The 11,936-nt window shown below is 38.6% G+C and overlaps 2 protein-coding genes across 2 annotated transcripts; both read left to right on the top strand.

Annotated features, from left to right (window-relative positions):
- The first annotated feature begins 497 nt into the window (after window positions 1-497).
- On the top strand, window positions 498-4,940 carry LOC307045970 (uncharacterized protein). The gene is made up of 3 exons (XM_079692051.1): window positions 498-1,678; window positions 1,762-2,404; window positions 4,347-4,940. The coding sequence occupies exons 1-3, from the start codon at window positions 1,401-1,403 to the stop codon at window positions 4,572-4,574; spliced, it is 1,149 nt and encodes a 382-aa protein (XP_079548177.1). The 5' UTR covers window positions 498-1,400; the 3' UTR covers window positions 4,575-4,940.
- Window positions 4,941-5,490: 550 nt separating this feature from the next.
- On the top strand, window positions 5,491-10,207 carry tmem147 (transmembrane protein 147). Its single transcript, XM_079641320.1, has 8 exons — window positions 5,491-5,635; window positions 6,415-6,517; window positions 6,853-6,922; window positions 7,039-7,104; window positions 7,359-7,495; window positions 7,601-7,685; window positions 8,460-8,581; window positions 9,331-10,207. Exons 2-8 carry the CDS (start codon window positions 6,441-6,443, stop codon window positions 9,449-9,451), a joined length of 678 nt encoding a protein of 225 aa, XP_079497446.1. The 5' UTR covers window positions 5,491-5,635; window positions 6,415-6,440; the 3' UTR covers window positions 9,452-10,207.
- The last annotated feature ends 1,729 nt before the right edge of the window (window positions 10,208-11,936 follow it).

The following is an 11,936-nucleotide window of genomic DNA, read 5'->3' as shown; positions in this document are numbered from 1 at the left end:
AGAACATTTGTATAATGATTTTTGCTGCAGTGCCCCCTGCTGTTTGATTGGGTGCACTAAAATAGGGACAACCCATTAAACGCGGCTGTGGAACTATGGGCATAACAATGATCTGGTAACATACTTTTTTATAAGATCATGTTCTAGGAGGAGGAGACAGATGGAGAGAGGTCAGCACAAAGATGAGGTCAACAGCATCTCCTGACTAAAAAGAAATCCGATCATTTGCCTGCTGCCTGATTTCCCCATGCATGCATGGAGAGACTGGACCGTTTTGAATGTAGAACATTTGAATGTGCTCCCAGATGAAAACAGAGCTTTCCCCTGTTCCACACATGACTGGAGTTGGGTCCACTTTGTTTTTTGTCTCTTTGTTTTTTGAATCCTTTTTTTCTTGTCATTTGTTTATTTTAAGGCGACATGAAAAGCAGATAGAAGCCAAACAAACTATGGTACTCTGGTTTATTTATCACCACTCCAAAATGCCAGTGCCATACTGTAAATGTGACATGCTATTTGGTATTGGATCTAATTATTATAATAATTTTAATATTAATATAATTATCTTATTGTTGTCCCTATTTGCACGGATATTTTGTTTAGGGAAAAATAGAGTTGTCTCTTTGGGATAAAGAAGAAAAAACAATAAGTTGTCTCATGAGGAAATCATGAAGGAAGAATAGGACATAGAAAATATGTTTTTTTCCATTTCCCCAAACCATTGTTAATCATATCTTTATCATTCACATTATGTACCTTATGAACACAGAACAAACTAAGACGGACACTAACACACTCAGTTTTACTCACAGATGGGTCCTCTTGGCCAATTTATCAATATATTAAGTTTACATTTGACACTAAGTAGTTTCAACAAATGAGAAGTTAAAGTTATTTCTCCTATGATTGTAATAAAATGAAGACCCCCTTTTATGGCCTATATTTATTTCTGCAGTAACCATTTAATGACCTCTCTAAATAACAGTTTCAATTGTTTGTATTGATGAGTTTCCCTCTTCTCAAGGAGCCTTTGGCTTATAATCAAAACGCACTTGCTGTTCACACGGAAATCATGGATATCTCCGAATTAACCGAGATGGAATTTGTACACAAAATACAAACTTCAGGTGATAGAGCTTATCCAGGTCACGGAGAAATTGAGGCATGATCTGTGTAGTCATATTATCATAGGCAAAGCTGACAATGTGACAACAAATAAGCATTTTGAAATCCTATATGTCTGTTGATTTTCCATTAGTTTTTCCATAGAGCTTATACTGGTCAGCTGGGTGTGGCAGGGTGTGTCTCAGTGGGACTGTGCAGGTATTTAGTGGGTATAAAAGCAGAGGGACAGCTGGCCCTGCTTTCAAACGGACACATCTTTGTAGAAAGGAGCAGTCATGGTGAACAGCCGCTCTGAGCTCACCCTCTCCCTCCTGCTCTTCAGTGCTCTTTGCTTGGAGGCGTTCATCATAGAATTGGAAGTCTACTCTCCAGCTCAGAGGATGAACTGGTCAGAGGCCAGACTGTACTGCCAGAGGAACCACATTGACTTAGCTGCTGGGAACATAGTGGATATTTTGGGCATGAATGGGTTTTTGTTGAACGTCGGTCCAGTCTGGATGGGTCTACGCAGAAGCCCTCTGAACGACTCAGCGTGGAGGTGGATTGATCCAAAGTGAGTATTCTGATGCAAATATCGTGTAATATTGATGAGATAAATTCTAGTTGCTGAGCGAGACATTATTCATGTCTTTTCAGAGGTGGAGAGGGGGTCTCAGGAGGAGTCTTCTCACAGAGCGTCCTCTGGGCCGGTGTAGAGCAGAGCGACCACTGTGCACTTGTGGATGCAGATTTAAAGTGGCACAGTGTGAGATGTTCAAGTACACATCCATTCTTCTGTACAGAAGGGAATGAGATTAAACATCATGACAACAAAAAAGACTGGTATGCGGCTTCTGATTCCTGCAGTGATAAAAGTGACAGTTACCTGGCTACCATCACCATGGATAACACCGGCGAATTGAAGTCTGCTGGCTGGATCGGGCTGCACCGAAAAGCTGGTGAGACCTGGAGCTGGATCAGGGATCAGCAGTCTGACTTCAGAAACTGGGCCCAAGGAGAGCCCCGCTACGCCGACTGTGGCTCTTTTGATCCTGTAAATCAAAAGTTTCACAGCAAAGCATGCTCCACAGAGCTTCCTTTTCTCTGCTATGATGACAACCTTGTGGTGGTGAACGAGAACAAGACATGGGAGGACGCCCTGAAGTACTGCAGGAAAATGGAGAGCCCATGTGAGGACGAACCAAGCCCCTGCATCTACAAACACGATCTCCTGAGCCTGGAAGTCCCGGCTGACTACAACTACGTCAGAGATAGGATCTACAAAGCCACCACTGATGAGGTTTGGGAGTAGGTGGTGGGCTTTCAATGCTGGCTTGTGACCCTTTAGAGCAGTGGTCGCCAACCAGTCGATCGCGATCGACCGGTCGATCGTGAGTGTGGTGCGGGTAGATCGCGGACCGTTAAAAAAAAAAGTAACAAAAGAAAGAAAAATAAAATTAAAATAATAATGTTTGAAAAATACGTTTTTAGATGTAAACCTATCATCCCCCACCCCGTTAGCAGGTGCCACTTGATTGACATATATTTGAGACACCTCAATAATATAATACATTAACCGTGCTTTACGTGAACCTCATCATGAGTCATGACACAAGAAAGGACGGCAGGACTGCAATTTCCCGTTTTCAGTGAATGCAACAGAGGCAAGTCACCAGACCAATCAGAGAGTTGCATGGAAATACACGTGTGCTTGTGTCATTCAAGCTCGGCTCTGTGTGTGTGTGGCAATAGCGCATTTAGGGAGAGAGGGGGAGAGGGGGACCGGTGCTAGCGGGGACTGTGATGTTAGCATCTGGTTAGCTAGCTGCACTAACGGACATAAGGAGCTGTCTCCACAACAAGCTGGAGGAGAGTCCTCCCCTGTCAGACTGAGGGGCTCAGGTGAGCTAAAGGACTCTCTGAGTGTTTAGAACGGTTTTGTCACCAATTATTCAAAAGATTATTTCCGCGGCACACCTTCATATGATCATTATAGTTATACAAACAATAAGAGAATAAATGAAAAAAATGTATGAACTAGCCTACTATATGGCAGTAAAACAAGAATACAGTTTGAAAGGGGAGTGATTTGTAAAATATCCATAAAGAAAAAGAAAATCTGTTTACAGTTCTGTTTCATCTGGGTGTTGAGAGATGTATCCATAGATCTCTTCATGTTGCTCTCAAAGTGCACCAGATTGATGCTTTCAACTTCAATATTTAAAAAAAAATCTTCCCGGGGGAGCATCCCCCCGGACCCCCCTAGAGGAGGTGAGGATCCCCCTAGAGGAGGTGAGGTCCTCCCCCCAATAGCACTTTACCCCTGCCTATATGCCGTGAGCTGATTATGGAGCCTTCATTGTAACAGTAATTCAGATGCAATTAGCCTATATAAAAGGCCTCAAATTGGAAGCATTGTCTGGGCCGTGTTTTTCACTCAATTCTGCAATAGGTAGATCTCGCCTTTCACCTAGGCCGAGGTCGGTGATCTTGGGCTTAAAAAGGTTGGTGACCACTGCTTTAGAGTGAAGCAATGTCCACCGTGTATACCCGGTTGAAGTGCTCGCAATATACAACCTGTCATAAAAGAGGGATGATTTTCCCCTATGTAATAGTTTATTTAAAAAATGTTAAGACCTCTAGAAATAAAAATATCAAATATTTCTAGAAACAACATGTATTTGTATTAACTCACAGCCCCCCAGATGTTCTTGCAGTTCCTTAATTGTCTGAATTATGAGAGTCATCATGAATAGGATATTAAGAACTTTTTTTTATTTCAAAGTTTTCAATGTTAATGTTTAATAATTGAAGGACAGAATAAGGAGTTGATTCATTAATTGGCTTATTTATTTTTCTACCTTTTGAGATATCATTTAAATGCAAATGTATCCACTGATGGCTCTTTTATAAGCACAGGTGTATTGTTACTAAGTAATATAAAAGAAATGCAGGGGTGCCTTAGTCCTGTTTTTTCATGGTTACTTTTTGCTAAAAAATAAACTAACCTTTAGCTTGTTTTTTAAAACTGTATCTTCAGCTTTCAAGGTCAGTTCATTGAGTTACGAGAATATCATTTTTGGGGGTTTTCAATTAACATTGGCAACCTTATTGTTTCTAAGCTTAATAAAACTACAGCTTCATCGCCAGGCAAGTGTAATGTGAATGAAAGAGTGAGCAGTTACAGATAAAACCATTTTAAAAGGGGGAGTCACTCTCAAGGCCTGTCTTATGTTTCTCAGGTTTGGACGAGCCTGCGCTTCCTGGGAGGGGAGTGGCGATGGTCCAACGGACAGCAGCTGGAGGAACAGACCATGCTGCCGGACTGCCCGTCCCAGTGGAAACACTGTGGAACCCTGTCCAAACATGACACCAACCACTGGATCACCAGGAACTGCTTGGAGAGAAGAAACTTTATCTGCTACAGATATAAAACTATCATTAATCAGACAGACTATCTTGGGGTTTGAGAGCTTTTCAGTGCTTCATTTCTGCCTGTTTTGTTTGTTAACACACTGAGCCCTATCTATATATTAAAGGGTTTGATCAGATCATTAGAATTAGACTAACCTGGGTTATTTTTGCCAGAGAGTTAGAAAGAATATTGGCATACAGTGGGAATGAAAAATGTAAAACAAAAAGGTATTTGTTTTTTCTGATGGTTTTCACAATATTAGGCTTGTGTGATCTAATCCCAACGGACAACACATATCATGGACATATGAATACTCCTTGTTTAGACTTTCATCATTACCATGAAATCAGACCTTGATTCAGCTGAATCCCATTAGCTGCGATAGGTCCATAAATGTGACAAATAAAACATGGTCTATCTACTCATGTATCATATTTTTTCCTTTTTTTTAATTGAAAAGTAAAGCTATAGGCCTACATATCACCTAGTTCATAACAGAAAAAAAAAAAGTTATCATCAGATATTACAACAACCACCTCAAAGTCGTTGTAACAAATATTTAAAATGCAGACTTTTGGAAATAAAATCATCTGTTGATTAAGTGAACTTGCTGTTTTCTGAAGAAAAATCACACGTTCACATTTTGGATCATCAAAAAACATGCACGCCCACAGGCAGTACCAGTTCTTTCAGTATTTAAATATGTACCTTTATTGGAAATATAGTTTTCAACTCAGCTGTTTATACACGCACTATTTTTGTTATACAGGTACATACAAATACACAGTTATGTTCGTTCACACATGCATTTTTGTTGCACAGAAACAAATGCACACTTGTGCATGTGTGCCGCCCATCACTTCCAACATCACTCAAAAAACACAGAGAGTAAGGATTTAAAATGTTTAACTATTTGTATTAATTTTACAATTTATATTTTTTATATAAACTCAATACTTAATGCAATATTGTCTGTTAGACTCAAATGAACGCATTTCATGTGAACTATGGTTCCTATCTGTGACGTAGTCGGAGGCATTTCGAGGCTGAGCCAAACGCACTTCCGGTTGTCATTCAACGAGCCAGCACTGTGCATCACCCCGGCTCTCTAATACAGTAAGTACAGGACGGGTTTTCCTTACAGTTGCTAAATTAAACACTTACATAAAACCTTAATGAAGACTCGCTTAATGTGACACTTCACATACAAAATAACCCTGGAGATGGGTTCTGTAAATACAGCAGCAGCGCGTTTAGCGGTGCGCAGGCGACGGGATTGTAGTTAAGCTAACATTAGCTAATGTGCAGTTTATTCATTTCCGTAAATACTTTTTACAATAAATAGTTTAGCTATGTAAATGTCTTCAAAAAGATAATTGCCGATCATTTCACTTGTTATTGCTTTACAAATGCTGTACATTAGCCCGTTTGCCTGTTCGTATAATGTGAGCTAGCTCCAGTGTGAACTGTACAGCAGGATGTGTAGGCTGTTAATGACTGTCGAATAAAGGTCAGCAAGTAGACATACATATGCCAAATCAGGAATAAAGAAATATTTCTAAATATTATTATAGATAAGTGTCGTACAAGTGTAGAAACAAATGAATTACAGACATTAAGAAACTTCTCTGGTTTAAGCTCATCAAATGCTAGCTGCTTCCCTGTGTTTTATGAATAATACATACATTAATATATTATTAAAATAAATATATTTTGGTTTTGGAAGATTCATAGTCAGTCGGTCAAAAGAAGACATTTCATATCTTGAAAACTTTTGTTGGGTACGTTTCAATATTTTGTGAAAATAAAAAATATGTGTTTGTGTGTGCCAAAGCCATTAACAACAGACCTGCTGAGTCGACTGAGTGAACTCCTCTTCTTCTTTATTTCTTTAGGGAGCTGAATTCTGTGACCAGACACCATGACGCTGTTTCACTTCGGGAACTGCTTTGCCCTGGCCTATTTCCCTTACTTTATAACATACAAGTGCAGTGGCCTGTGAGTGCTTACTATTAATACACCGTTTTTGGCATTGGTTTTCTATGTTCCTGTGTTGTAGCAACATGCTCTGCGACTAAGAAGTCTGTTAATAATCTGCTTAGTATTGTGTAGGGTTTGGGAGGGGGTCAACATAATCTTCTTAGAACTGTGTAGTGTGCTCTTGGATTTGGCAGTACCTCTGCCTTACCACACATTTTTGTTTTTGTAACAATTATTGCTATCAAGTCTTAAAAAATGGCCTCCTATTTGTGATTTATCCATGTGTTTCTGCCCCCTTATTTTACAGACCGGACTGTCATTTAACTCTTTCTCTTTGTGTTTTCAATCTTTAGTTCAGAGTACAATGCCTTCTGGAGATGTGTCCAGGCTGGAGCAACGTACTTGTTTGTCCAACTTTGTAAAGTGAGTTGGCTTTCTGGGGATTAAATAATATTCCATTGTGAAATTGGGCAGGGGAGTTTGCAGGAAAAAGCTTGAGTTTCGGAGTGTGTAAACGGGTTAATATTTTTGTGTTGCAGATGCTGTTCCTAGCTACATTTTTCCCCACATGGGAAGGAGGAGCTGGAGTTTATGATTTCGTAGGGGTGAGTGTTCCTTCCTGTCAGATTCCTTTCAACTATTTTAATGAAAATACAAAGAAAACCAGTGTCTTAATATCTTGTGAAAGAGGTTATAATGATTGTATTTACTTGTTTAAAATGAAATGTGTTTTAGGTTGACTTTTCAAATCTGTCCAGGGACTATAGTAGAAAAATAGCCTCTTGGCTAACTCTGTCATATTTACAGCAATGTTAATTAATGTGCACTGTCCCTGTTAAATAAATAAATGTTTTTTTAGGAATTCATGAAGTCGACAGTGGACATGGCAGACCTGTTGGGTCTCCATCTGGTAATGTCCCGTAATGCTGGCAAAGGAGAGTACAAGATCATGGTGGCGGCCATGGGCTGGGCGACAGCGGAACTTGTGATGTCCAGGTAAGCTGCGACGCTGCGCCTGAAGAAGAAACATAAGCGTTCTTAAATTACTATTGATATAAAAATGATGAATCTTACCCTTTGTGTTGTGTTATGAATCTTCAGGTGTCTTCCTCTGTGGGTGGGAGCCAGAGGGATTGAGTTTGACTGGAAGTACATCCAGATGAGCTTTGACTCCAACATTAGTTTGGTGAGTAGCCGTCCTATTCTTGCTTTTCACTACTCCACTCTGCCTGCTGCTGTGTTTTTTAAATTGTCACTTTATCTGTTGTCTTTTATGTCAGCCTTTTCCCCCTCTTCCTTCCATCTCACTATCCTCTATCATGTTTTTAGTTTTTGTTTCTCGATGCAATTTTTTGAATCTTTTTTTCCTATCTTGTTAATTGCAAATGTCGCCACCAAGTCTGTTGCTATATTTGATTTACAATTCAACCATACTACCGCGATATGTAAAAAAAATATTAAAAAAATGAAATATGAGGACCACTCTAATTCATGTTCAACTTTTTTCCTCTAAAATGTTAGAATTTCTGGATATCTCAAGAAAAAGACACGAGACAGGAGCTTACGATTTTGTTCGTGTTTAATTGCAAGAAAACCATTGAATACAATCTATTTAGTTTATTAGCATAAACGTCGTTCAAATAAAATGTTCAGTCGTTTTAATTATGTATCATAAACGGCTTAGTTAGTGTTAGGAGATTAAACAGTGTCAGTGACTTTTTTAATTCATTCCTAAAATAAATGTTTACAGACTAGCTTTTATGTGCTTTAATCTTTTAATGTGTTTACTCCTTTTCTTTATACATTTTTTATTGCTGTACTTTTTATTGTTTAACTTGTTTACTAATTTTATTTTTCATAATTGTTCTTCTTTCCACTATGCTTATGCTGTTGCTGTTACTTTTCCTCCTGGGTATCTGTCCAACAAATGTAACATGTTTTTATTTGTATGTTTTTCTAGGTCCATTATATCGCCATGGCAGCAGTGGTGTGGATGTTCACACGATACGACCTCCCTAAGAGCTTCAGGCTTCCTGTTACTGTGCTGCTGGCTCTGTGTGTCTACAAGGCCTTCCTCATGGAGTAAGTCTGATACACTTATACACAAACTTCAGACATACACAGCACCTAATCTAGCTTTAGACAAGAACGCACATTTCCAAAAAGTATTTGTTTGAGGGAAAAGTCGGGTCTGTTTTTACCATCTATGTGGTGGCTGTGCTTTGTTTTTGCAACCACAGGAGGGCACTATATAACAGCAAGAATACTAATTCCAATTTACAATTCAAGTGCAAGTCAGAAAAACAAACTTGCAGGTCAAATGAACGACATAAAAGTTGCATCAATTGACAAACCTAAAATATCTTTGAAATCTCTTTCCCTGAAGTATAGAGAGTTGTGCAGTGCTGTGATCTCATTTTAAATGTGAGAAGAGATGGTACTGGACCCCGGGTCAGTTGGGTGGACGTTTTGTCTATTGGAGAGATTACACTTTAAATGTGTGCGCCGTGTTGGAGTCCAGAACAAACTGTCCTAGCACGTGATTTACAGATTTACTGTTTATAGAACATGTTGCTCATTAAAAAATCCTCCAAAATGTGTTAATGTTTTGCAAGTGGTAAAGAGACCAACGGGAGGACCAGCAGATCATTTTATTACATTTGGGTTTTCAGTATTAGTGGCTGAAGTAAACCATAGTTTGTACAAACAATACATGCCATTTAACTGTGCGTTTGTACTTGCACTTTATCTTACGGATGGTTGCAGTAATGCACTGTTGTCCTTTTGTTCCTTCCCATTTTAACTTACTTTGTGTTTCTTTCCCTCTTCAGGCTGTTTGTCAACATCTTCCTGCTGGGCAGTTGGACCGTGTTGTTGGTGAAAGCCGTGCTGACCGGGGCCATCTCTCTCTGCTCTCTGTTTCTCTTTGTCACTCTGGTCCACAGCAACTAAGTCAAACCCAGTACCCTGGGATAAGCCTCCAACGGTCTTTTGGGTCCAGACTGGACCCCAGTTGTCATAACCTAGAAGCTCCTGAGGCCTTTTGTTTTCAGTCGATGTATCACCATACAACATCAAAGACTACTGAAAAATGCTTGTTGATAATGGGTTGCTGAACTGGTCTTAGGTACAATTCTGGCTAAGCTACCCCACTGGAAAGCTAACCAGTTCTTCAAGATGTTTAGTCATCAGTCAGTAAAGACCTGTGATGGGAAACTGAAGCTTTGCTTGCTTTCAGTCCAACCAGTACACACTGCTGGTTGAGTGATGACATCAGAGAGCTTCTGTCACATGATTGGCTTTCCATTGCTGTGTTGATTTTGTTACACATGGGAATTTTGTACCAGGAAGACCATAAATGAATTTATATAACATTTCTTTTTTATGTGTTGTCGAATGAGCCATCTTAGATTATATAGTCAAGTGAATTTATAAGAAACGAATGACAGTGATAGTTCCTCGCGTGGCCACCAATTTATGAATTTATTTATATATTACTTGTATTACAAGTAAATATTATGTAGTAGTTCAAACGTAACTAGCAAGATTTTTTCTAATTCTTAAAGAAATTGATTTCTGTATTTGTAGTTTAACAAATAAATAAACAGTCCTGCAGTTTGAGTGAACTCAGCATTATGATCACATTTTGTTGAATTGTGAGTATCTGTGATTTTGACATTTAAGTAATAAATATGTCTTTTTGTCTTATCTCTGCTCTCCGAGTCTTCATTGTCAATACTGTTCAATGGCTGTCATGAGTGACTGTCATATTTTTAAGAATGAGTTCACAGGGGCCCTAAATGCTCACATTCTAGTTTTTTAATTGTATTTAGTTCTGTGACATGTCTCCATGCTTTAATGTTCAAAAAGCTCTTTATCTTTTTCATACTGCCTGTGCTGCAGCACCTCTTTTCACCCTCTGTCTGAACCCAGAGCCCAGTCTGCTCTGATTGGTTAGCTGGCTGACTCTCTTGTGATTGGTCAACCAATTAGAGATGTCCTTCCCCTATCACGTCCAAAGTGTTGGAGCGCTAGCCAATAGAAGCTACATTGTTACATAGGGATGTCACTCATTGTGAATAGTCCCTGTTGTCCTACATTTTTGGATGTATTTTACTTCTGTATATGTTAGAGCTTGTGCTATTTTTAACACCTTTTACATACAGTTTAATCTTTAGTAGCTCATCTTATTCTAAAAGATCATTAAATATGTGCAGCCTCGCTCTGATGTAAGAACCAAATATCTCTAAAAAGTCCATTTATTTTTCTCAGAAAAATCTATTTTTAGCTTTGTTATGGCACATTTTATCGCAGCTTCAAACAGGTTTTTAAAGTAAAATATGTTTTTTAAATTCTTAAAAGGTTCAATTCATCAGAAAGAAGTCAAAATCATCACATTTGGACATGAATTGTTTTCACTGGATAGAAAAATATGTGAACAAATGTGTAGTATGAAAAGTAACTGCTGTCAGACAAATGTGGAGTAAAGTGTACAACAGCAGCATTATTTACACTTTGGACTAGAAGTATAACCTTTATGAAATAGAAATACTCAAGTAATGTTCAAATACCTCAAATATGTGCTTTAATGCAGATCTTGAGTAATGTACTAAGTCATATTCCACCACTGGTGCTCATAAGAAAACAAAAAGATAAAGAACAGATTACAATGTCCATAGAAAAATGTTGCAGAACTCTAAAACTATTAATACCATTGTTTTTTTTTGATAAATGTAAATATGAACCTTCAATCCAATGTAACACTGCATCTCCAATGAGCCACTGCAGCAGTAGCAGCCCAGTGTAAGTTTGCCATTTACTGTTGGATGGTTATAAAAGTTCTCCCTCTGTTCCCACACCTCTGCGATTACATTTGACAAAGAGAAAAAGAGTCTTGAATCGGCGGAATGCTGGAAAAGAGATCAACCTCCACACTGAATGGATGGTCCTTCTGATGGAGGGAGGGAATACAAAAAAATAGAAATTAAGAAATAGGAGAAGAAGACATTATTTTACGTGAAAGCCTTGGTTAAGATACAACTTTGAGTGTTAACAGAGGGAGATAAAGAACAAAATCACGGACAATGTTTTCTTTACCTGACTAAACCATAATTCCAGACAAAGATCATGTTACAGACAAGGAATGTTCTTTGTGTAAAGTGTTGAAGAGATGGAAATGCGCCAAATTGTGCGAGCTATAGAATTTTTTTTAATTTTGAACTTCTTATAACTTTGTAGCAGGTATATAAACGACACATATGTTGTGTAGTCAAAGATAGAAGTTGTTCATTTTTTTTCTGACAACTTCTGTCCAATTGTTCTGTCCAATGAGCTTCAGTGCATTGCATTTGTTACTTCAAGGCTGGATTATTGTAACTCCTTATTATCAGGGTGTACCAAGAAGTCAGTCAAGTCGCTTCAGCTGATTCAAAATGCT

This window comes from Notothenia rossii (assembly GCF_949606895.1).
Source record: "Notothenia rossii genome assembly, chromosome: 7".
NCBI lineage: Eukaryota > Metazoa > Chordata > Actinopteri > Perciformes > Nototheniidae > Notothenia > Notothenia rossii.
Note: the sequence above shows the minus strand (reverse complement) of the source record. Positions and strands in the feature narration are given on the sequence as shown.